The following is a 25,933-nucleotide window of genomic DNA, read 5'->3' as shown; positions in this document are numbered from 1 at the left end:
TTTCTTTTCCTTACTTTTGAATCCTCTTTAACTTTTGTCATTTTAATTATGGTATATTTTGGTGTGGGTCTACCGGGTTCATCTTGTTCAAGACTCTCTCTACTTCCTATACCTGGATATCTGTTTCTTTCTTTAGGTTTGGAAAGTGTTCAGCCATAATGTCTTCAAATACATTTTTGATCTTCTTCTTTTTTTCCCTTCTGGGATCCCTATTGTGTGTAGGTTGGCATGCTTGAAATGATTCCACAGAATCTCATATGCTGCTTTCATTTTTTGCTTCCTTTTGTCTTTTTTTTTTTCACATGAAAATACATTTATCACATATAGATTTTTTTTTTAAACTTTACAAAATTGTATTAGTTTTGCCAAATATCAAAATGAATCCACCACAGGTATACATGTGTTCCCCATCCTGAACCCTCCTCCCTCCTCCCTCCCCATACCATCCCTCTGGGTCGTCCCAGTGCACTAGCCCCCTTTCTATCTGTTGTTCTGATGGTGTTATTTCTATTATTCTATCTTCCAGATCACTTATTTGTTCTTCTGCATTATTTAGTCTGCTTTCAGTTCTGTTTTTCTCTCAGCAATTGAGTTGTCTAATTTTGATTGTTTCCTCTTTATAGTTTCCAGTTCCTCGTTACAGTGACCTGCATTTTTATTGAAAATCTTTCTTGATTCCTTTAACATTTTTATTACTTTTTTCAACTCAGGATCTAGTATACTGAAGAGGTCTGTTTCATTGATTATTTTTAGGGGATTTTGCTTGTTCTGTTTGTTGAGAGTAGTTCCTTTGCTTCTTCATTTTACTTACACTTCTGTGACTCTACAAATTTAGGAGAAATAGTTACTACTGTGGTCTTGAGGGCTGTTTTTATGTGGGAGCATCCCTATATAGAGTATGTGAGTCTAATATCTTTGTCTTGAGAGCTGTCTCTGTTAGGGATGCCTGTCACATCTTCACCCAGAGTGTGCTGGCCATTATCCCCTTGATAGAGGTTATGACTGCTTTTGTGTTGAGATCCTGCTCTGGATGTTGGGCAGCGCCTCCTCTTCTCTCTGTGACTGTCACAGCCTTGTTGGGGATTGGGTCTACTTCCCAGTTGGTGTAGCAGAAGCCCTGAAGTTTGTGTGTGAGAAGGCTCTGCTGCTCTTGAGTTTGTGCTCTGTAGCAAGGAGATGAGTGCTGAAGCGAGAGAAGCTCATGTGGTCACAGCAATGTATGCACCACCTCGCAGGCATCCAAGGTTCTGCTTAGAAGCAGCCCATGCTGCATTCCTTTCTCTGTTGTGTTTGTCCCTGACCTAGTGTAAGGCTGGCCCTGTGGGTCAGGGCATTGTGGCTGCAGAAATTGAAGTGGTTGAGCTGCCACCTGAGACCTGAGCTGCCTCTGTGGTAGGGCTTTCCCAGGGCCTGTCCCCCTAGATTCTAGCTTCAGGCTTTGTATGAGCTGGGTGGAACTGGAGCACTTCTGCTGAGAAAGGAACCATTGCAAGCTTCTCCCTAGGGCCCGTCCACTGGAGACATGTGATTCTGTGGATTATGTCTCTCACCTGATGTGCATGCCAACAAAGTCTGCTGCTGCAGGACCCCCTGATCCCACATGTCACTGCTTTGACAGCACTGATTATGGGCTCAGATATCAGCCTCTTCCCCATGGTGTGTGTACTCACAAAGCCTGCCAGTGGAGCTGTGCCCTGCCACGAGCAGACTAACAGTGGGCTTTCTAATGGTAAATCCACACCCTGCCGTGTGTGTGCCAACAACAGGCTCTGCTCCCAAGTTGTTGCAGTAGAAGCCCTGAAGGTTGCATTTGAGAAGGCCCTTAAGTTTGTGCTCCGTCCCAAGGAGGTGAGTGCCGAAGCAATAGAGACCCACGTGGTCGCTGTGAACCTATGCACCATTTATGCAGGCATCCACGGTTCTGCTCAGGAGCAGTTCAAGTCACATCCCTTTCTCTGTTGTGCTTGTCCCTGACCTAATGTAAGCCTGGCCTGGAGGTGAGGCCTGGACTACACTCCTGCCCTCTGGGCTGCTTCTGCACATCTAGACTGAGTCCATTCCCAGGGTCCATCCACAGAAGCCCAAGTTTCAGCAGCTGTCCACTCAATGTACTAGCAGCTCCACCTGAAGGACATATAAGGTTGGAAAGTGCATTGAGGTGGCAGCCATCAGAGCCAGTCTCTCTCTGTCCCGACAGCTAACCAGCCAGCACATGCAGACTCCTCATGGGCAGAGTCCACGCCCCTCCAGATCCTCTATCTGGCCAAATGGACCTCCCAGCCAATGAAGGGTTTTTCCCAGGGGGAGGGGTCATCTGTATGGACTTTTCTTCTTTCACAGCTCCTTCCCAGGGGCACTGGTCCTGTTCCAATGTCTTTTTGTTATCCTACCAGTTATGTGGGGATCTTTCTTGCAGCTTTGGCTGTGTAAGAGGTCTTCTGCTAGTTTTCAATGACAATTTGACCACATGTAGATGTCTTTTTGATGTGTTTTGGAAGATGGTAAGCTCCACATCCTTCTAATTCACTCTCTTAACCTCCCACTTTGGAGTCTCTCTCATATCTTTAGATAAGTATGAAAATCAGCTTGTACTCCTTTAGTGTCTGGCCACTGAATAGTGCAGAGAGACATCTAAAGGGTGTTACTTGGCAGAAAGATGTCAGTTGTCACTTGACATTGACATAGTCCAATATAATATTCTGGCTGAGGGGCCAATTTTGCTTATCAGGCGAAATGATACAGACAGATTGCATTTTAGTCTTCAAACACAAGTTGCAAATGACTGTGTAATCAGATAACTACATGGAATGATTGAGCACATAACTTAGTTGAAGAAAAATAAACGTGATTTAAATAAAATGCTGCTGCTGCTGCTGCTGCTAAGTCGCTTCAGTCATGTCCGACTCTGTGCGACCCCATAGATGGAAGCCCACCAGGCTCCCCTGTCCCTGGGATTCTCCAGGCAAGAACACTGGAGTGGGATGCCATTTCCTTCTCCCATGCATGAAAGTAAAAAGTGAAAGGGAAGTAAATCACTGCCAAATAATTTAAGAAATAAACTCCACAAATTATAAAAAATTGAATAGTATGCAGTTAAAACTTCCTTTCAAATAGTTTTTATTCCTATCTTGAAAATCAAAGCTTCAAGCACAGGATTCCACACTAAATTGAATTTGGCTATTCCTAAGAAAGTCATTTGTTTGTTTCCTTAGATTTTCCATTTATGAAGAAATATTTGCATTCTAAGTGAGCACTGCAAAGATTATTTGTATAAGACAGTATTAATATAGTGTTCAGAATGATATTTTCAAGTACAAAGATAAATATAAATGTTATCAAAGCCACATAGCCTTTGCAAGTCCTGTGCTGCCCAAATGGGAGGATCCTCATCCAGATGCTAGAAGATTTCTTTAAACTTGGTCTCCTATGATCAGCATAGGTCTCAGGAAACTGATGATTTAAATTCTTAATTTATGTCATTAACTAATATCAACATAAAATTTGAGAGGCCTCAGGCTACACATGATCTTAGTTAAACATCTTTCTTCTTTTCCATTAAGCTTAGTGTCATTCTCAGACCAAATCTTTAACTTAAATGAGAAACTTTAATGGCCTATGAGGAAAATCTATAACAGCAAATCGTATCCAAATATGAAAGCATTACGTATTTATGACTAAATGTTTAATAAATGATGAACCATTTAATTGAGAGCAATGCCATTATGTGGACATTATAAACTTTTCTCATAAATCTGTCGCTGAAATATCTCTATTTTATCATTTTCAAATCTTAGAAGCAACTCACATAGGAAAAAGCAATGGGCTTGAATGGGTTTTGGAGAATGTAACAATCAGTTTAAACAGGTAGCTATTTTTACACATTGGGTGATTATAGTTTATTCTTTTATAGTTTTTAGAATAAGAAGAACTGTCTCTGCTTCCATTAACTTTAAATGTCATGTTAAGAATGTATAATCAAACCCTGAAGGGGAAAAATTATGAACCATATGGAGGGTGGATAAATTGCTTAGGTTAAGTACTGCTTCCAGACTTTTCCAGTGACTACCTGCATGACCTCAGGTTAAGCCCTTCACTGCTGTGGGTAGAAGCTCCATCTTTAAAATCTGGAGGTTTGCTTAGATCTACTTTAAAGTCACTTTCAGTTCTCAAAATATCCAATGGCTTAAATTCTGGTATAGTCATGATGTACTGTGAGCAGTAAACAGGGTAACATATTTCAGTTATGAATTTTGACTTCAAAAATACTTACAGTTAGGGTTGGTGGTCCCGGCGGTCCCATATCTCCCTAAAGGATGAAAGAAAAGCTGCAATTACCAATAGTCCCTTCTTGCCCACATATTTACAAATTTTAAGAATGGATCAAAGCAATATCTAGATAAATCTGGATGGAAAGAAAACTAGAATTTTATCTTGATGAAAGTGTCTTCACAATGAAAAATTTATTACATGCTTTTAGCTATCATGATATAAAAATCACCTTGTGCATCCCCATGCTTTCTGCAGCAGCAGAACTTGTTTTGAAAAGCTAAAATAATCTAATTTCTATTGTTCTGTCTACTAATCCAAAATTAGAAAGAGTATCTCTTCAAATATGGTTACTTGCCAATGGAGCAGCTGGGAAATGTCACAATGACAGATTATATTTCTGACAAAGTTAGCACAGTAATAATAAGTGGGTCAGCAAAAATAATAAGTGGGTCTCCCCATTTCACACCTCCAGCAGCCCCATTGCCTCTTTTAAAGCTTTGCGGAACTGGCCTTGCACTTGCAAACACTTGTAAGAGGCTTTGCCTATAGTCATGAAATTTTAAATACTAACGTTGCTTTGCTGACCATTACATGAATACAAATTACCAGGTAGATATATTGAAAAACTATTCAAAATCTAAAGAATATGGTTAATCTAAATGTTTATTATTTTTCAATTTATAAATATGTCACCTATATGCTTTATTGTGTCACCGTATGTGTTTATTTCATGGGAACTCTTGGTCATTAAGATCAAGCATCACAGAGAAAGGCAAGACAGGGGTAGGGAATTAAGAGGTGCAAACCACTATGCACAAAGTAAATAAGCTACAGGGATATATTGTACAACACAGGGAAGATAGCCAATATCTTATAATAGATTTAAATGGAATATAAGCTATAAAATTTTTGAATCACCATGCTGATTAGTATATATGAAACTAATAAAATATTGCAAATTAAACTATACTTCAATAAAAAAAAGGAGGGGCTTTCCCGGTGGCTCAGAAGGTAAAGGATCCGCCTGCAATGCAGGAAACCCTGGTTCAATCTCTGGGTTGGGAAGATCCCCTGAAGAAGGCAATGGCAACCCACTTAAGTATTCTTGCCTGGAGAATCCCATGGACAGAGGAGTCTCATGGGCTACAGTCCATGGGGTAGCAACTAACATTTTCACTTTTTCAATAAAAAGTGAATACATTTTTAAAAGGTAAGTCTTAAAATGTTAAAATTGACAATTAGAGACCCTCCATCTCATCAAATCCCCTCATTTTGTAGATAAATATATTGAACCCCAGAGTGCTGATGGTGAATTAAATAAAGTTATTGCATAAAGAAAAAAAAAATCAAGTATCGCTGCCATAACCCCTCTTCAAGTGGACATTATGGAACCAACACTGTATGGCAGGGGGCACTGGATACTGTATTCTCATGTGGGAGGATCTCTACAACATTCTCTTTTCTCATTTAACAAAATCACCTGAAAAGTGAAGACTTAGCCTTGTGTAATCATTATATTGGGAACAACTGAATAAAAATAACCAATAGTTGTTAAAGAACATTGATGAAGTTTAAGTCAGTCATTAGGGAGCAATTTACAGCCAACTTTATTGCAAAGGTAAATACTGGAGACAGATATAGATTTCTAAATATGTTGAGAATGAAGAACAAAATACAGTGCAAAATGCCCATATGTATTATATATACTGTCATCAAACTAGGATCACCCAATGACCTTCTCAAAACAACTCTTGCTTTTACTACCTCGTACTTTTCTTTTCAAGGTCCCTGCTGATAGGCCACTATAAAATGACATGAGAACTTGTGGCAGGAAGAGGGGCATTCAGATTAAGACTGAGACGCACAATTACCCTCTTTCCCCACAAAGACCACCTGCTTCACCACAGTAGCATCTCAGCGCTACTGGCAAAGTCCCCAGCGCAGCACATAGCTGCGAATGTGTGATGGAATGAACACCTAATGGTGCTGAGCGAGGGAGAGAAAAGGGAAACCTTATAATCACAAATTTCTGTTGACTAGCAATTGTGCATTTAGTCTCTTCAAACTAATTGAATGAACCAAAAGGCTTTTCTTGTTCAGTTTTTTTTTTTAAACATAATAGCCTTTGGTTAATTTTAACAAAATTACATTTTGTCTGTTAAACAGATCAGTGAAAAGTCACTGCATAGGTTCTCAGGGTTTTCTTGAGAAAAGACTGGGTAAATACTGTACCTTGTCTCCTTTTGGGCCAGGTGGACCACGAGGACCCGAGTCGCCTTTCACACCCTGTACAAAGAACACACCCGATGTGATTTCTATACATAGTTCACAGAAAGCTTCAATTTCTAACAAGTCACTAGTCAAAATTTAAAATCATAATTTGCTGTACTCCCATATCCCATTCTTCAGTGTGTGGTATAGAAAAACTGGCAGTAAAATGATATACAACATCTGTGCTGTGGTGGGTACAGATACATTAAGTCAGTGCGAGGCCGCAGTACTGCGTATTAGCGCAACTTTGCTTCCTGCTAAAATTACATTAATTCACCATCTGGGAGAGCATCATCTAAAGATCTATATGAGCTTTTAAGTATCCACTTTGGCTTAAATTTGTCGATCTTGTAAATACCTCTGATTTAGCATTGATTTGGCTTTTTTAAAGCTTGCCCCTAAAATTCAAGGTTTAAATAAAAAAACTTTTTTTTTTTTTTGTCTCTATGGAGAAATCTAATTGGAGGGGAAAAGGGATGAAGAATATATTGTTTTCCCATCCCTCATAAAGTTGGAGCTAAAATGCAGTCTCTCTCCTGTCTTAAAGCCTGGTTTGTTTCTCTAATTCTTATTTCATTTTTTAACCTGGATTTATAAAGACAGCAGTAAAACTATATAAGACATAGCATATCTGATAAACATATTCATGAGTCTTCTGGACTGTTGGGTGTTTTAGTGGGTATATGGTTGATCTGATTCAGAATTTGACAGCTGTCAGGAACACCACAATAGATTTCACTGGAGATCAGTGCTACAGCTGAATGTTTTCAGTGTAAACAGGAAGAAAAGACAGACATGTCCTATGTGGTAAATAGGAAAATTCTTTTTCTTAACACACTGGATGAGGGAAGAACAGTAACAGAAAAATATTCTGAAGCCACACAATGCACAGTAAATCCAGGCATCTTACTGTTCCCAGTTGAGGAATCCAGCTCTTACTGCTCTGACATTTTACAGTGAATAAACAATGCCAAATGCTATCACTTGTAGCTACCCAATATAGAAGCTGATGATGAATTTAAAGGAACAAAAGAAAACCAGATATTTAAAATAATCTTATTAAAATTTGTTATCTTGTGAAAACTGCAATCTTATACGTTAAGAAAAAAATTTAATAGATGAAAATACCTAATTGGTTAAAAAAGAAAAAATCAAAACACCTTTGTGGTTGCATAAACTCCTTCATGGATAAAATTCATAGCTATGCTTTCTTCCTTTATTACCTCTGGGTATTTATAAAACAAAGATGAGTGAAGAATTAAATTATAATTGAAATGTGATATTCTCTTATTATTTGAAATATCCATTCCTCCCCATATCAAGCAACACATACTCTGTTTATACATGCCTTGAGTAAAACTTGGCACCAACATATTCTGAACACTTGCAGAAAGAAAATGGCCATTTCTGTGAATCAAGTTTATTCTAAGTTCAGTCATCCATTTATTCAGCGGACATTTATTGGATACTCTTTGTACAGTCACCACTACAATCATCAGCTCTCCACCGCCCAATATGTAGCCCAGGGCCACATGTAGCTTTTCATCCTTGAAATGTGACTGGTCTGAAGGGAGATATGCCATGAGTGTAAAATACCATTGGGTTTTCAGCATTTGGTACCAAGAAATGAATGTACAGTAGCTCATTAGTAATTTTGATGTTGGTTATGTATTGAAAAGGCTTCCCTGGTGGCTCAGAGGGTAAAGCGTCTGCCTGCAAGGAAGGAGACCTCGGTTCAATCCCTGGGTCAGGAAGATCCCCTAGAGAAGGAAATGGCAACCCACTCCAGTACTCTTGCCCGGAGAATCCCGTGGACGGAGTAGCCTGGTAGGCTACAGCCCATGCGGTCGCAAAGAGTCAGACACGACTGAGTGATTTCACTTTCACTTTTGTGTATTGAAAAGATAATGTGCATATGAGATTAAATAAGATCTATTATTAAAATTCTTTTCACGTGCTTCTTTTTACTTTCTAAAATGTGGCTATGAGAAAGTATAGCATATTTATATTTGTCTTGAAATTATATTTAAAATCTATTGTATACACATAATATTATATTCTATATATTTTATTTAAATTAGATAGTGTTATTTAGAGACATAAAAAAAGAACAAGAAGTTCAAAAAGACTCTCATTAAGCAAATCTGAGTCGGGTTCCTCTGAGTCCTCTCCTTGACTAGGCCTCAACCCTGGCCTCTGTCCATCAATGGCCTGTCTGGCCCAGTTTTAGCAAGAATCTCGTTAACTTAGTTTAAAGAAAATCCCCCAGCCTTGATGTCTGTTCTTGGCAATATTCCATTCAATGACCACCTCTCTCTATTCCTTGGCTATAAATCCCCACTCATCCTTGCTGTATTCAGAATTGAGGCCAATCTCTCTTCCCTATTGTAATACTCGTACTGTGATAACCTTGACTAAAAACTCTTCTTTACCATTTTAGGGCTTCTCTGGTGGCTCCGAGAGTAAACAATCTACCTGCAATGCAGGAGACCCAGGTTCGATCCTTGGGTTGGGAAGATCCCCTGCAAAAGGAAATGGCAACCTACTCCAATATTCTTGCTTAGGGAATTCCATGGACAGAGGAGCCTGGCGGGCTACAGTCCATGGGGTTGTAAAGAGTCAGATACAAGTGAGCGACTAACACTTTCACTATTTTTTCACCATTTTAGCAAGTGTCAGAATAATTTTTCCCTTAGCAAAGTCAGATTTCCTGCTGCAGCGGAATTCGTGGTGTCGAGGAGGGTGACTGGCAGTGACCAGGTCCACAGGCTGAATGTGCTGAGTGCAGGGCAGTGAGGGTAGCAGCTGGAAATGGGCTTTGTGTGGAGGGAGTGTTTGTTGTTGTATAGGATCCAGCCTTGCACCGATCCTGGGAAACAGTGTTGGGGGAGGGGTAAGGGACCAGCAAGCACAACAGCCCCCGGATGGAAGGAGTGTCATGAGCAAGTGAGGAGGCGAGGAGTGGGACGTGAACTCAAGGGTAGTCAGGGGTCATGGCACATAGAGAACTGTAGGCTGTGCAGAGAAGGCAGGGTTTTGATCTAGGAGCAAGGGGAAGCCATTTAGGGTTTGATGGTGTTTCCCAAAAAAGAGAGTTTTGGCTACAACATGAAAATAGACTGCAGGCAGCAAGAGCAAAAGCAGAAAGGGGCTCTCACAGCTTTGCAGGCAAGAGAACAAGATGGCCAGAAGTGGGAATGGAGTTGCAGAAATGCTGGAGGTGGGCCCTGGGAAAGGAGGGACTAAGGCTGGTTTGTACTTGGCTTCAGGACTGGCTAGGAGTCTGGGCTGTTTACTAAGCTGAGAAGTGTACTAAAGAGGGGTCTTTTCCTGCTGGTAGAACATCATCGGGGTGGAGGGGGGGAACATGAAGAAAGAAATAGCTGAGAAAGACAGTGAATATTCATTTCTGCAACAAATATTATGGAACATCTATACACATGCAAGACAGAACCCTGTATTACCATGAACAGATGAGTAGGAAGAAATTATTTTTAATAATGGGAAGGAATATGAAACACAATATTCAGGAAAATGATTAACTCTGGAGTGGGCATGGCATTATGTTGATTTCTGAGTACATTCTACAATTCATAATCATCATATATGTTACACGTTACAAAAATACTATTTGAAGTATAAACTAATACATTAAAAATTTTCAACATTCCTACCTGACAGACCAACTGTAATTGTACCTTCTGGAGAAGGGACTTACTTGCCGATGCATCAAGCAAGTACTTGAACTATCTCTGGTTCAATCGTCTATGGTCAGGGACAGTTCAGTTACGACCCCATGAACCACAGTACGTCAGGCCTCCCCGTCCATCACCAACTCCCGGAGTCCACCCAAACCCATGTCCATTGAGTCGGTGATGCCGCCCAACCATCTCATCCTCTGTTGTCCCCTTCTCCTCCTGCCCTCAATCCCTCCCAGCATCAGGGTCTTTTCAAATGAGTCAGTTCTTTGCATCAGGTGGCCAAAGTATTGGAGCTTCAGCTTCAACATCAGTCCTTCCAATCAATATTCAGGACTGATCTCCTTCAGAATGGACTGGTTGGATCTCCTTGCAGTCCAAGGGACTCTCAAGAGTCTTCTCCAACACCACAGTTCAAAAGCATCAATTCTTCGGTGCTCAGCTTTCTTTATAGTCCAACTCTCACATCCATACATGACCACTGGAAAAACCATAGCCTTGACTAGACGGACCTTTGTTGGCAAAGTAATGTCTTTGCTTTTGAATATGCTGTCTATGGTCAGGGACAAGGTGTGGTAATAAAGCAACCAGCCACAGGAGACATAAACACTGAGGGCTACGATACATGTGCCAGCCCGCGTGAAGGGGGCAGGTCCTGGAGATGCCTAACTCTCCTGGAGATGCTCATGACTTCAGACATGTGGAGTTCAGAAGAGTCAATAAAGGATTCATGCATTTTTCTCAAGTAAGTTATTTAAGTTTCCCTATAAAACCTGGGTCTTCTGCACTGCAGGGAGACGGTTTACCGTCTGAGCCACCACGGAAGCCCCATAAAATAGGTATAAGTAATAGTTGTCTTTATGGAAACAATCTAAATGTCCATCGACAGATGAATGGATAAGATGTGGTACATATATATAGTAGAAGAGTTCTCAGTCATAAAAAAGAATGAAATAAGGCCATGTGCAGCAATATGGATGGACATAGAGATTGTCACACTGAGTGTAGTTAAGTCCAAAACAGAAAGCCCACTACCGTATGATGTCACTGATATGTGAAACCTAAAACATGACACAAATAAACCTACCCATGAAACAGAATCACAGACATAGAGGACAGACTGGTGGTGGCCAATGGAGAGGCGGCTGGAAGAGGGGGGGTTAGCAGATATAAGCTTTTTATATAGAGAATGGATAAAAAACAAGGTTTTACTATATATACAGAGAACTATATTTCTATGATAAACCATAAGGGAAAAGAATATATATATAAAAGAATGTATGTATGCATATAACTGAATCACTTTGTACAGCAGTAATTAACAGAACATTGTGAATCAACTATTCTTCAATAAAAGATAATATCTGTCTTGAAAATTTGTTCTGACACTCATTTGTTTAAAACTACTTGGCACATCTAAGGTACTTGATAAATGTTGCTTGTGCTTTTCAAGCTGAATCCCAAGGGATACTTAATTGTTCTGTCCAGTTTTGTAGTCAGTTTGATGGACATGTAACAACTGTCCTTTAACTCACATAGAAGGAAGTGGCAACCCACTCCAGTGTTCTTGCCTGGAGAATCCCAGGGATGGGGGAGCCTGGTGGGCTGCCGTCTATGGGGTCGCAGAGTCGGACATGACTGCAGTGACTCAGCAGCAGCAGCAGCAGCCCTCATCAAGCCTCTACTTTTGTCGTTGGCCACTGAAGTGTGTCCATGGAGCTCACGCAGCATGTTGTTAAGGTCATGGCATCATGACAGGCTCTAAGAACAGATCAGTCATGCTTTCCTCAAGTGTAATTTTTCTCCTCATGTGACACTAGAGTTGCTATCAATGGCTATTCAATATTGGAGAAAAAAAGACATAGCACTCACCATAAAGCATACAGAATCAAATGAAACAGAGTCCACATTTAATAATGAATAAGACAGGCATCTATTACCACTGTTACCTATAAAATGTTTGTAAATAAAGATACTCAAAAGCACAGTAGTGGACTCCATATGTTATGAGAGGCAGGTACTCTTATCCAAATGCAAGATGAACTTACTTACAAAACAGAGACAGATTCAGAGACTCACAGACATAGAAAACAAACATGGTTACTAAAGGAGAAGGGGTAGAGGGATGAATTAAAAGTTTGGGATTAAAATATATGAAATAGATAACCAACAAGGGCCTACTGTATAGCACGGGGAACTCCACTCAGTATCTTGTGATAACCTATAGTGGAAATGAATCTAAAAAATAATATATATCTGAATCACTTTACTGGATACCTAAAACTGAGACAGCATTGTAAATCAACCATATTTCAATAAAAATTTTAAATGCACAATGAAAGCTGAAGGACAGTATCACAGCTAGAGTTATAAAAGCAGGTAGACTATGAATTAATTTTCATTGCAAGAGCTGCTTACTAACAGTATGTAGCATCTTTAAAGATCATTTGATACAAAGTAATGGTGTTTGTTAAAAACATTTACCCATCTATTCATCATTTTCCTCATCCTCTATTGACTGCTGCTTTTTCCCTAGCAATGGCACCAGCTGTCAGCAGCCAATATTGCAGCTTTGTGATTCCAACATTTTTGTATTCAGTACACAGATTGCATTGGTGTAAGGAGATTAACGTGACAATTTTAGAAACATCAGATGCTATAATTCTGATAAGAGTTGTTTGAAAGACAATAATAAAGTTGCAGAGGAAGAGACTAAACTGAATGAATGAAATTCACTTTTCCAAGATTATATAACTCCACAAAAAATAAATGAAAAGATCTATCTATCTCTATATCTATTAGATAAAATGTGTTTTCTAACCCAGTTTCTAATAATAGCAAATGTTTATATAGCTCTTCTGTATGCAAGACTCTGACTTAAATGCTTTATGTTTGATGACCCCTTTAATCCTAAAAAAAAAGACTGAGTTAAGTGCTCTTAATATTATTATTCCATTGTGCAAATGAAGGAATAGGCACATAGAGAATGAAGAATGTGCTAATTAGTACACCAGGTGGGCAGTGGCAGAGCTGGAATTCGAGCCCAGATTGTTGGTTTCAAGGATCACATTAACTTTATGAGATGCTCCCTCAAGTGCGTTCTCAGATGCCAATGTTGAACATATCTCATGGTAGGTCACAGTCAAATCATTTAATTATAAACTAGAATGTGTGAAAAGTCAAGGTCTTATATTTTGAAGGCTAAATTCTAGCAACTCAAAATTTTGACAATTTCAATATGTTTGATATGCATTATTTAAACTATAAGGTAAATATGAGCCCAATATCCCAGTACCATGAGGATCAATCAAATTTTTCTCTCTCTCTCTCACACACACACAGTCAAGAATGCACTGAGAAAGATATCAAAGCAATTTTTTTGCCCTAATGCCTAAGAGTTGTTACTGCTGAGCATGAAGGATTCTATACATTCTGCTTTTGCAAGACAGTCCCATGAGGCAGAGTACCATCTTGACCAACATGCAAGAGTGTCCCATTAAGAAAGCTGAACTGCTGCATGCTTCCCTTTAAAGGAGGTTTACATTTTCCAAAGTGAGCTTGTCCACTATGTGGGAAAGCTGGCACAGAAGAAATTATTACCAAAAGGTACATTTACATCAATATATGCTTAATATATAAGAATAAAGACCATAAAAAGGCTCTGAATTCATTTCACGGGAATGTTAAATTCTTTTAATTTTCTCTGAGGTATTAAGTAGCTGCAGTGAGCTGACGTATTGAGGTTATTCAGTCTGTGTTCCAACAGGATATTCCTGAAATTATGATATCCATCATGGCTTGACTTCAGTACAGACTGAGATAGCTCTTATACTGCCTTTCATTCCCTAAGAATGTGTACCTACACTTATTGAAAGGCAGAGTGAACTGTCATAAATGCTGAGTGATTTTGGTTTGTGGAGTCAGTTTATTTTAGCATTGAAAAATAGACAATGAGAAATGTGGTGTGACTTAGTGGGGAAATAGACTTTTCAGTCAAACAGGGGTAAAGACTCACTTTACCATTTTCTAAAAGAAAATTTCTTACTTTCCTAAGCTCTATTTCTTTACTCTAAAAATAGGGATACTCTTACCTCCTGCACTTTGTAGCCATAAAATTGAGGTAGGGATTGAATTTCAAATTCCTCATGAAACCAGTTTTTGAAGTATGGCACAATATTTAAAACCACCACCACCACCACCAATGGAATAAATAACAGCATATGATTCTTTACCCCTACTCAACATTCAAAAAACTAAAAACATGGCAACCAGTTCTACCACTTCATGGCAAATAGATGGGCAAATAGTGGAAACAGTGACAGAATTTATTTTCTTTGGCTCCAAAATCACTGTGGATGGTGACTGCAGCTATGGAATTAAAGGACACTTGCTCCTTGGAAGAAAAGCTATGGCACAGCTAGATAGTACATTAAATATCAGAGATACCACTTTGCTGACAAAGGTCTGTATAGTCAAAGCTATGCTTTTTCCAGTAGTCATGTATGGATGTGAGAGTTGGACTATAAAGCTGAGCACTGAATAATTGGTTCTTTTGAACTGTGGAGTTGGAAAAGGCTCTTGAGTGTCTCTTGGATATCAAAGAGATTAAACCAGTCAATCCTAAAGGAAATCAACCCTGAGTATTCATTGGAAAGACTGGTATTGAAGCTGAAGCTTCAATATTTTGGCCACTTAATGCAAAGGGCCAATACATTGGAAAAGACCCTGATGCTGGGAAAGATTGAGGGCAGGAAGAGAAGGGGGTTACAGAGAATGAGATGGTTGGATGGCATCACCAACTCCGTGGACATGAGTTTAAGCAAACTCTGGGAGATAGTGAAGGACAGGAAGCCTGGTGCTTTGCCATGGGATCTCTTTGCCATGGGATCGCAAAGAGCTGGACATGTCTGAGTAATTGAACAACAGCAGAGTGCTTTTGTAATAGAAGGGAAAAAGAGAACTGTCATTACTTTTTCTTATTCATCCTTAGTCATGACTCCTGAATACCTTTTGCAAAATTAAGGAAAAGAAATGATATCAACTATGTGTTAATTAAGTAACCAAGTGAGCAAATATGCTTTGTTGTGCTTTATAATGTACCTAATGACCTATAAGAGGCAGTGATAGTGCTGAAGGAATAACGCACTTGTGGGTCAGGGTATGTGAAGGACTCTTCCCAGATCATTGTCAAAGAGGAAAGGTCACACTGCCCATGAGGCTGGGAGCTCTCTCAGCAAGACAGTTTTAGATCTGAGCAAGTAGAAAGCATGCAAATATGTGTGTACAACTGATTAATTCTGAAAAGTCAAATCACTTTACTTTCAGATCCCATAGAAAAAATTTCCAAATCTCTTAAGTTAACATGAATATATTTCAGGCTCCATTCGCTCAAACCTCCTCTCAGTTTTGAGTGTTTGGATAAATTCTTTCTCTGTTTCTACTCTAATGCTATCTTAACAAACGTCTAGAAATCTTTGTTTTGCTCCTGTATTCCAGGGAGCCGCCATACATGTAGCTTGGTTACCTTTTGCAAGTGGAGTTAATCTCTCTCAACACTCCTATGTTTATGAGAAGATAACATCCTTCCGTAATGAATGGTCAAAACCTTGGGCTATTTTTTGCTGCAGCCAAGCACCAAATTGCATATATTCAACCTCTGCAATATCACTGTGCCCTCTCTTCCATCTGTTTCCCTGGTTTAGGTTCTAATCACTTGTATTTTAGGCTATTATAATAATATCTTAATTTTTAGTATGAAAATTTAGCAAACAACTACTCCTTTTTCACTCCAAACATTTACTAAGTACTAACAGCAGGAGAAGGGGATGACAGAGGATGAGATGTCTGGATGGCATCACTGACTCGATGGACGTGAGTCTGAGTGAACTCCGGGAGCTGGTGATGGACAGGGAGGCCTGGTGTGCTGCGATTCATGGGGTCACAAAGAGTCGGATAAGACTGAGTGACTGAACTGAACTGAGCAATTCCAAGAAATGGTCTTTGTTCTCATAAAGAACATGATAGAAAGAACAGAGCCACAGGCAAAAGCTTCAGTTCTGTCCATTTTGTAGAACACACTGCAAAAGGAATCTTCATGTGAACACAGCATGATCCACATGCCCCCCTTCAGAGGAGGGAGGGCAAACCTCCACACACAGAGCACTGTCCATGCCCGGCTCCAGCTGGATGGACTCTCACTGTGTTTTCCCTACATGCAACTGGAGTCCCAAAAGCCCGAATGAAGGCTTCAAATTCCATTGTACTTCTCAAGACTCTAATCCTAACCAGTCTTAATGATCTCTTTGTATTAGATGAGAGGACATTGCAGTGATGGGGGCTTCAGAACCCAACAGGCTCTGAGAAGTGATTTTCTCCACAGGTGACAGAACTGGGACACACATTCAGCTCTGCTTCCCACCGTAGAACTCTGACCACTACACCAGGTATCTCCAGTGACAGGGCAGTGGGGAATTAGTAGCTCTATTACCTGCAGGGGCCAATGGCCAATGGCCATCCAGCACCCTAGTGTGCTGTAACGAGGCAGAGAGAGGCAGACTCCCCTAGCTCCAAGACACTGGTGCTAACTCCCTCTCTCTGGTGGAGAAAAATCCTTTTAAGAAGATAGGAACAAGAATCATGTCATATTAAAGGTGCAAATAGGGCTTCTTAGGAAGTAAGAGAAGAAAACTGTGGGGGCCAGAGCCTCAAGCTTGGGTCAATTAGTCGGGTTAGCTTCTGGGATAGTTCTCTTTGGACCCCTCCCCATCCAGGGGAAGGAAAACTATGACAAGTCTAGACAGAAGATTAAAAAGCAGAGACTTCACTTTGCTGACAAAGGTCTGTCTAGTCAAAGGTATGGTTTTTCCAGGAGTCATGTATGGATGTGAGAGTTGGACCATAAAGAAGATTGAACACTGAAGAAATGATGCTTTTGAATTGTGGTGCTGGAGAAGACTCTTTGAGAGTCCCTTGGACAGTGGGAGATTAAACCAATCAATCTTAAAGGAAATCAACCTTGAATATTCATTGGAAGGACTGATGCTGAAGCTGAAGTTCCAATTGGGGTCATCTTATATGAAGAGTCAACTCATTGGAAAAGACCCTGATGCTGGGAAAGACTGAAGGCAAAAGGAGAAGGAGATAACAGAGGATGAGATGGTTGGATGGCATCACTGACTCAATAGACACGAACTTGAGCGAACTCTGGGAGACAGTGAAGGACAGGGAAGCCTGGCCTGCTGCAGGCCATCGGGTCACAAAGAACAGACACGAAGTGGGAACTGAACAACAACAACAAACCCTCCAGGTCTTATTTTGTTCATAGGCCCCAGGATTACAGTGTTCAGCCTCCCTCCCTCTGTGCTGCAGACCAGATGGATTTTACAACATCTGGGCATTAGGGAACCCGATCTAGCTTATTCTCTATTCCTCTGTCCAAAAAGTAAGTAGTATGGCCCTTCAGAACTTTCTTAAAACATTTTTATGAAGTGAAGAAGGGAAACCATGGGAAAAGAAATAATTCTCATTGTGGATACTTGCCTTAATAAGGAGTATATCTACAGTAAATGGTGAATCTTATGGTCTGAAAGGAGAGTAGTCTACATTTAGAGGAAAATCAAGATTTTATCTACCCTCTAAATCCATCATGAGAATACAAGTGAAGTTCTGGGGGGACAACTGCCTTGGGGTGAGGGGGCAGGTGGGAGGACTTGACACCTAGGACAGGAGCCCTGAGATTGGGGAACAGGTGCAATGGAGGGGGAGTGACATGGATACACAGGGTCCCCTCCTTTTTTTCTTTTCATCCCTGAGATATGACCTCAATAGACCCCTCAGCAGACAAAGACTGGGGGTAAGATGCAAAGTGTAGCCTGGGTCATAACACAGGTCACAGCAGCATATATGTAAAAAGAAAAAAGACAGAGAAAGGAAGAGAGAAGAAATGGAAGCCAGACTATCAAGGAAGAAAGGACCGTGAAGAATGAGTATAATAAGAGGTATATAAAACCAGGGAACTACCTGGTAGTTTCGACAGTAAACATATTGGGCCTGCTTGGCATTGGCACCGCATGTGTCCTTCAGTCATTCCTGGAAAAGGTTTTCAATTTTCTTTAGCACCAGAAATTGACCAACGATCATGCAGCCCTCACCCCCATTCCCTGGTCTGTTTTATGCTATTTTCCCTCTTTTTGGCAGAACAGTCACTGTCCTTGTAAAGCTTTTTAAATCAATAAAGTCTGTGGCCTTCAAAACAAAAAAAAAAAAAAAAAAGAAAAACTGGGCCTCTACTGAGCCACACACACACACATACACACACACACAAACTACCTTGATTCTTACTTTGCAATAATTGAATAATTGTAGCTAGTTCTTCTAAGGATAGTCAAGTCTTAGTAGCATTAGACAATAAGCATATTTCAGTGGCCAAATGTAAACACTGTGTAAGAAAAAAGAAAGTTAGGCTTACATCTTGTCCATTAACGCCTGACAAACCTGGATCTCCTTTCTCTCCTGGTTCACCCTAGAAAGAAACAATTTATACAGTGAAAAATGTTAAATCTGAAGATCTTTACTAAGAGAAAATAAAAGAGTTACATTGTTTGGGTATTTATAACAACATGATTACTTTGCTAATCCCTTGAAAGAAACATTTATTAAAAAACAATTCTGAGTCCTAAAACCAAAAAGAAGTTTAAAGGTTCAAAGAAAAGCTGCATAAAAATGATTAAAGTGTATAAATAGAACAAAGATTATTTTTTTTTCTATAAGCAACAAAGAACTTTCAGGAGGGCAATTTGTTAATATATAACAAGGGTCTTAAATATGTTCATTTCATTGGGACCAGTGATTTTACTGCTAAGAATGAATCCCAAGAAAATAAACAGAGATGAAAAGTTTTACGCACTAAGATGTAGAGCGCAGTGCTATTCATAGTAGTAAGAAGAGAAACATTCTAAATGTCCAGTACTAGGGAACTGGGTACATTACAGCATAGAGATACAATGGTATATGCTCCAACCATTACAATCATGTTTATGAATTTTAGTTTATACTATAGGAAAGCTCTTATGATATAAAAAGATACAATTATTTAACAAATTTAGTGAATAAATGTTAATGAATACCTGTTTTTATTACTGTAAAGCTACAAGTGTTCATAATGGCCACTAATAACATTGTTGATGACACATCTCATAGTTGCCGGTATTTTTGTTTGATTACTATCTGAAAGGTATATGCTTTTATTGGTATGCCCTGCATATCTATGGTGGGCTTTCCAGGTGGCACAGTGGTTAAGGAATCGCCTGCCAATGCAGCAGATGCAAGAAATGTGGGTTCAATCTCTGGGTTGGGAAATTGCCTGTTGGAGGAAATAGCAACCCACTCCAGTGTTTTTGCCTGGAAAATTCCATGGACAGAGGAGCCTGGCAGGGTACAGTCCAGAGGGCCACAAAGAGTCAGATGCAACTGAGTGCTTGAGTATGCATGCTGCATATCTGTGGTATAATTAAAAAAAATTTTTTTAAAGTCTGTCTACCTAACCATCCACCTATCTACCTGTGTCTAAATCTACCTATGAGTCTCAGAAGAACTAATGAAAGCAAACAAATCAGAAAAATAAAAGTAAATAATCTATGCATTCTATGACTATGGGAAATTTTATTTTCTTCAGTATATTCTTCAATGTTTTTCAATTTTTAAATAAACATGTATTATGTGTATAATTTGTAAAGTGTTTAAAAATAAGAGAATATGCTGTGTGTATAAAGAACTCATTCCGCCCTAAGTGCATTGCACATTACTCTCTGTGTGTAAAGTAGTAATAGTAGTAGCAGCAGTAGTATTAATAGTTATCTCTGCTTTGTGCCACCAGGGTGATTTTTATTCTCTTCTTTATATATTCTTTTGCTCTTTGCTTTTTAAGACAATAAGCATTATTATTTTTATCTGCAAGAAAAGAAAAGCAAGCACTTCCTGGGCCAAGATGGTGAAGTAGGAAGACCCTGAACTTACCTGCTTTCCTAGATACACCAGAATCACAACTATTTATACAACATCTACCAATGAAAACTAACAGAAGGGCTCTTCTATAACTAAAGATATAAAGAAGGAACCACAATGACAGGTAGGTGGAATGGAGAATGGAGACGAGGTACAGTCAAATCTTATACTCCAAGGTGGGCAACCCACAAAGGGGAGAATAGTTACAACTGCAGAAGTTCTCCCAAGAGGCAAGGGATCCAAGCCCCACACTGAGATCCCCAGCTCTGGGATCCTGCCCTGGAAATATGAGCCCCTAAAATATTTGGCTTTGAAGGCTAGTGGGGATCACCTTCAGGAGAGCCAGAGAGCTGTGGAAAATAGAGGCTCTGCACTTAAAGGGCACACACAAAGACTCACATGATTTAGTACCCAGGACAGAAGCAGTAATTTGAAAGAAGCCTGGAGCAGACCCACATGCTGATCTTGGGGAGTCTCTCAGAGAATAAGGAGGCAGGCAGACCTCATCCTGGCGACACAGACACCAGCAGCAGCAATTATGGGGAGCTCATTCTACCACGTGGACGCTGGTGCTGGCGAGTACAACTTTGGAATCTTCTCTAGCTTATTAGCCCTAGAGCCCAGACCTGCACTAACTCAACGATGTGTAGGTGCCAGCGCTGGATGTCTTAGAACAACGAACTAACTGGGTGAGGACAGAGCTCATCAGAAAGCAGGATGCCTTAAGAATCCCTAGATTTTGTTGTTGTTGTCAAGGCAAGGAATAAGACCTGATTCAGAAAAATGTCTGAGAAGACAGCAGACTAATGTCACACAATAACCATCTGTTGGGGTCTGAATGCCAGGTTCTTTTATAGAACCAAAGAGAGAAGCAGTGAGGAACTAAAGTCAAAAGGCAGAGTAGAGAGGGACAGGTTATGAAGAAGGAAAATAAGACTCCCCAGTCTTAACTGGAGCCCACAGATGCCCCTGGATACATCACTGCCTACCAGTGGACTGAGGATCCAGTTCACACACTAGTGTGCACACACTCGACCTGGGATGTCCAGGGCCCTGTAGCCAGAGACCTATGGCCTGGGCCTACCATCCAGCCTACTCTAGACTCAGTGCCAGCCTCACCTACCAGTAGGCAGGTGCCAGTTACAGGACACCCTGGGATTCAGCTCCACTCACCAGATGGCCAACATCAGCTTTGAGACACCTTGGGCCACTCAGCCAGCTGCCCTGGGACCTGACACCACTCATCACCAGGCTGAAACAAGCTTCAGAACACCACAGACTTTGCAGCTAGCTATGTCAGGAATCAGGCTCTTCTACTAGTGGTCCCAAAGCAGCTCTGGAACCCCTGGGCTCTTCACTAGAGACCCCAGGACCTGGCCCTGCCAGCCAGTTGCAAGAGATACAAATCACTATGGGTAAAATGGAAAAGCAACATGAATGTAGTGTACAGTATGGGGAAATACAGCCATTATTTTGTGACAGCTTTAAAGAGAATATCACCTGTAAAAATAATGAATCCCTATATTATATACCTGAAACTAATGAAATATTGTAAGTCAACTACACTTAAATTAACAAAAAGGAATGGAGTAGCAATAATTTTTCAGACACAATAGATTTTAAAACTGTAAACAAGAGACAAAGAATGACCAAGGGCTCAATCTAAAAAGATATAACAATTGTAAATATATATGAACTCAACACAGTAACACTTCTATACATAAAACAAATGTTAACAGACAATGAAGAATTGTAACCAACACAATAATAGTAGGGGGATATTACCATCCTACATACATCAATGGGCAGGTCATTCACACAGAAAATCAATGAGGCTTTAAGTGACATATTAGATCAGTTGAGTTAAATATATAAACATTTCAGTAAAAAACAAAGGAATGTACATTATTTTCAAGTGCACATGGAACATTCTCCAGGATAAATCACATTCTAGGCCACAAAACAAGTCTCATTTTTAAGAAGATTGAAATTATATCAGTCATCTTTTCTGATCAGAGTAGTCTAAGATTAGAAATCAACTACAAGAAAAAAATTCAAAAAATCCCCACAAACACATGGAGGCTAAACAATATGCTACTAAACAACCAATGAATCCCTGAATAAATCTGAGAATAAATGAAAAAATAAATAAAAAAAATGAAAACACAATAATTCAAAAACCTATGGGATGAAGCAAAAGCAGTTCTAAGAGGGAAGTTTATAGTGATATGCAAGACTACCTCAGGAAACCAGAAAAATCTCAAATAACCAATCTAACCTTATATCTAAAGGAACTAGAGAAAGAAAAACGACCAGAATCCAAAATCAGTAGAAAAAAAACAAAACAAAACATAAAGATCAGAGGACAAATAAATGAAATAAAGACAAACAATACAAAATAATGGAAAATATCAATGAAATCACAGCTGGTTCTTTGAAAAGATAAACAAAATTGATAAACCTTTGGCCATACTCATCACAAAACGGGGAAGGGGAGTCTGAATCAATAAAATCAGAAATGGAAAAGGAGAGGTTACAATCAACACCACTGAAATACGAAGGACAATAAAAGATTTCTCTGAACAACTACATGCCAGTAAGATGGAAAAGCTAGAAGAAATGGACAAATTCTGAGAAATGTATACTCTCTCAACCAGGAAGAAATACTAAATATGAACAGACTAACTGCCAGCAATAAAACTGAATCAGTAACAAAACTCAACTCTAGGACCAAGTAGCTTCACAGGTGAATTCTACCAACCATTTTGAGGAGAGTTAATATCTATCCTTCTCAAACTATTCCAAAAAAATTAGAGGAATGAAAGCTTCCAAACTCATTCTACAAATCTAACATCACTAGACAAAAATATCACAAAAAAGAAAAAACTATATACTAATATCCCTGATGCTAAAATCATTAATAAAATAGCAAACTGCATCCAAAAATAGATCAAAAGGATCATATATCATGATCAAGTGGAATTTACTCCAGGGACACAAGAATAGTTCAATATTTGTAAGTCAGTATGATACACCACATTAACAAAGTGAAAAATAGAAGTCGTATAATCATCACAATAGATACAGAAAAGATTTTTCAAAATTCAACATGCATTTATGACAAAAACTCTCCACAAAGTGGGTAGTGAGGGAACATACTTCAACATAATGAAAGCCATATATAATAGGCCCATAGCTCACATCATAATCAGTAGGGAAAAGCCAGAAACATTTCCTCCAAGATCAGAAACATGCCAAGGATGTCTTTTATCAGCACTTAAGGTCAAATAGTATTAGAAGTCCTACCCATAGCAATCAGACAGAAAAATAAATAAAATCATCCAAATTAGTAAGAAGTAAAACTGTCCCTTTTGCACATGATATGACACTATACATAGAAAACCCTAAAGACACCACCAAAAATCTACTAGATCTCATCAATGAATTCAGTAAAATCGAAGGATACACAATTAATATACAGAAATCTGCTACATTTCTATATACTAATACCTATGAATAGAAGACCAAATTTTCCAGACTAGAAGACCTAACCCTCAAATCTATATAGAATCTGAAATGACCCCAAACTGCCAAAGAAATCTTGAAAACAAAACAAAGCTATAGGTATCACATTCCCTGACTTCAGACTATTCTACAAATCTACAATAATCAAAACAGCATGGCACTGGCACAAAAAACAGACATATAGAGAAATGAAACAGGAAAGAAAGCCCAGAAATAAATCCATAAACCTATGCTCAATTAATCTCTGATAACGGAGGCAGGAATATATAATGGAGAAAAGACAGTCTCTTCAATAAGTGGTGCTCAGTAAACTGGATATGTAAAAGGATAAAGTTAGGACATTTTCTCATATTATATAAACTCAAAATACTATACAAAGTATTTTGTATAGTATAGTACAATACTACACTATACAAAGTAAAATACCCCAATGTTCATCGCAGCACTGTTTATAATAGCCAGGACATGGAAGCAACCTAGATGTCCATCAGCAGATGAATGGATAAGAAAGCGGTGGTACATATACACAATGGAGTATTTACTCAGCCATTAAAAAGAACACATTTGAATCAGTTCTAATGAGGTGGATGAAACTGGAGCTTATTATACACAGTGAAGTAAGCCAGAAAGAAAAACACCAATACAGTATACTAACGCATATATATGGAATTTAGAAAGATGGTAATGATAACCCTGTATGCGAGACAGCAAAAGAGACAGATGTATAGAAGAATCTTTTGGACTCTGTGGGAGAGGGAGAGGGTGGGATGATTTGGGAAAATGGCATCGAAACATGTATAATATCATATAAGAAACGAATTGCCAGTCCAGGTTCAATGCAGGATATAGGATGTTTGGGGCTGGTGCACTGGGATGACCCAGGGGGATGGTATGGGGAGGGAGGTGGGAGGGGGGTTCAGGATGGGGAACACGTGTACACCCGTGGCAGATTCATGCTGATGTATGGCAAAATCAATACAATATTGTAAAGTAATTAGCCTCTAATTAAAATAAATAAATTTAAATTAAAAAAAAATACTCTAGAAAGAAAATCCTAAAAACACCACTAAAAATCTACTAGAGCTCACAATAAATTCAGTAAAATTGCAGGATACAAAATTAATATACAGAAATCTGCTTCATTTCTATACACTAATGAACTATCAGAAAAATGGGTTAATACATACCGAGGAAACCAGAACTGAAAGAGACACATGTACCCCAATGTTCATCGCAGCACTGTTTATAATAGCCAGGACATGGAAGCAACCTAGATGTCCATCAGCAGATGAATGGATAAGAAAGCTGTGGTACATATACACAGTGGAGTATTTACTCAGCCATTAAAAAGAATACATTTGAATTAGTTCTAATGAGGTGGATGAAACTGGAGCCTATTATACAGAGTGAAGTAAGCCAGAAAGAAAAACACCAATACAGTATACTAATGCATATATATGGAATTTAGAAAGATTGTAATGATAACCCTGTATGTGAGACGCAAAAGAGACACAGATGTATAGAACAGTCTTTTGGACTCTGTGGGAGAGGGAGAGGGTGGGATGATTTGGGAGAATGGCATCGAAACATGTATAATATCATATAAGAAACAAATCGCCAGTCCAAGTTTGATGCATGATACAGGATGTTTGGGGCTGGTGCACTGGGATGACCCAGAGGGATGGTATGGGGAGGGAGGTGGGAGGGGGGTTCAGGATGGGGAACACGTGTACACCTGTGGCAGATTCATGTTGATGTATGGCAAAACCAATACAATATTGTAAAGTAAAGAAAATAAAAATAAAATAAAAAGGAAAAAAAAGAAAAGAAAAATGGGTTAAAAGCCTAAATGTAAGTCTGGAAACCATGAAATACCTAGAAGAAAACATAGAACACTGACATAAATAATAGCAAAGTTTGCACAGATCTGTCTCCTAAGGCAAAGGAAACAAAAGCAGAGAAAGAACTAATTGGTACTCATTAAACATAAAGTTTTGCACAGCAACAAAAACAAAAAGACACCATAATGAATGGGGAAAATATTTTAGCAAATGATATGACTGATAATGGGTTAATATCCAAAATACATAAACAGTTCATATAACTCAATAGCAAAAAAAAAAAAAAATTCAATTGAAAATGGAAAGAAGACTGAACGTTTTTCCAAA

The 25,933-nt window shown here is 39.1% G+C and overlaps 1 protein-coding gene across 2 annotated transcripts in view; it reads right to left on the bottom strand.

Annotated features, from left to right (window-relative positions):
• Nucleotides 1–25,933, bottom strand: part of COL19A1 (collagen type XIX alpha 1 chain) — a 452,305-nt gene that overhangs the window by 231,885 nt on the left and 194,487 nt on the right. Inside the window, exons 12-14 of one of the 2 annotated variants that reach the window (XM_070795673.1) lie at nt 18,706–18,759; nt 6,502–6,555; nt 4,271–4,306 (exon numbers count right to left, since the gene is read on the bottom strand). In XM_070795673.1, coding sequence (XP_070651774.1) covers nt 4,271–4,306; nt 6,502–6,555; nt 18,706–18,759 — 144 coding nt within the window. The remainder of the gene's footprint in view (nt 1–4,270; nt 4,307–6,501; nt 6,556–18,705; nt 18,760–25,933) is intronic. The other variant, XM_070795674.1, reaches the window with a different exon arrangement.

This window comes from Bos indicus, chromosome 9 (assembly GCF_029378745.1).
Source record: "Bos indicus isolate NIAB-ARS_2022 breed Sahiwal x Tharparkar chromosome 9, NIAB-ARS_B.indTharparkar_mat_pri_1.0, whole genome shotgun sequence".
NCBI classification, from domain to species: domain Eukaryota; kingdom Metazoa; phylum Chordata; class Mammalia; order Artiodactyla; family Bovidae; genus Bos; species Bos indicus.
Note: the sequence above shows the minus strand (reverse complement) of the source record. Positions and strands in the feature narration are given on the sequence as shown.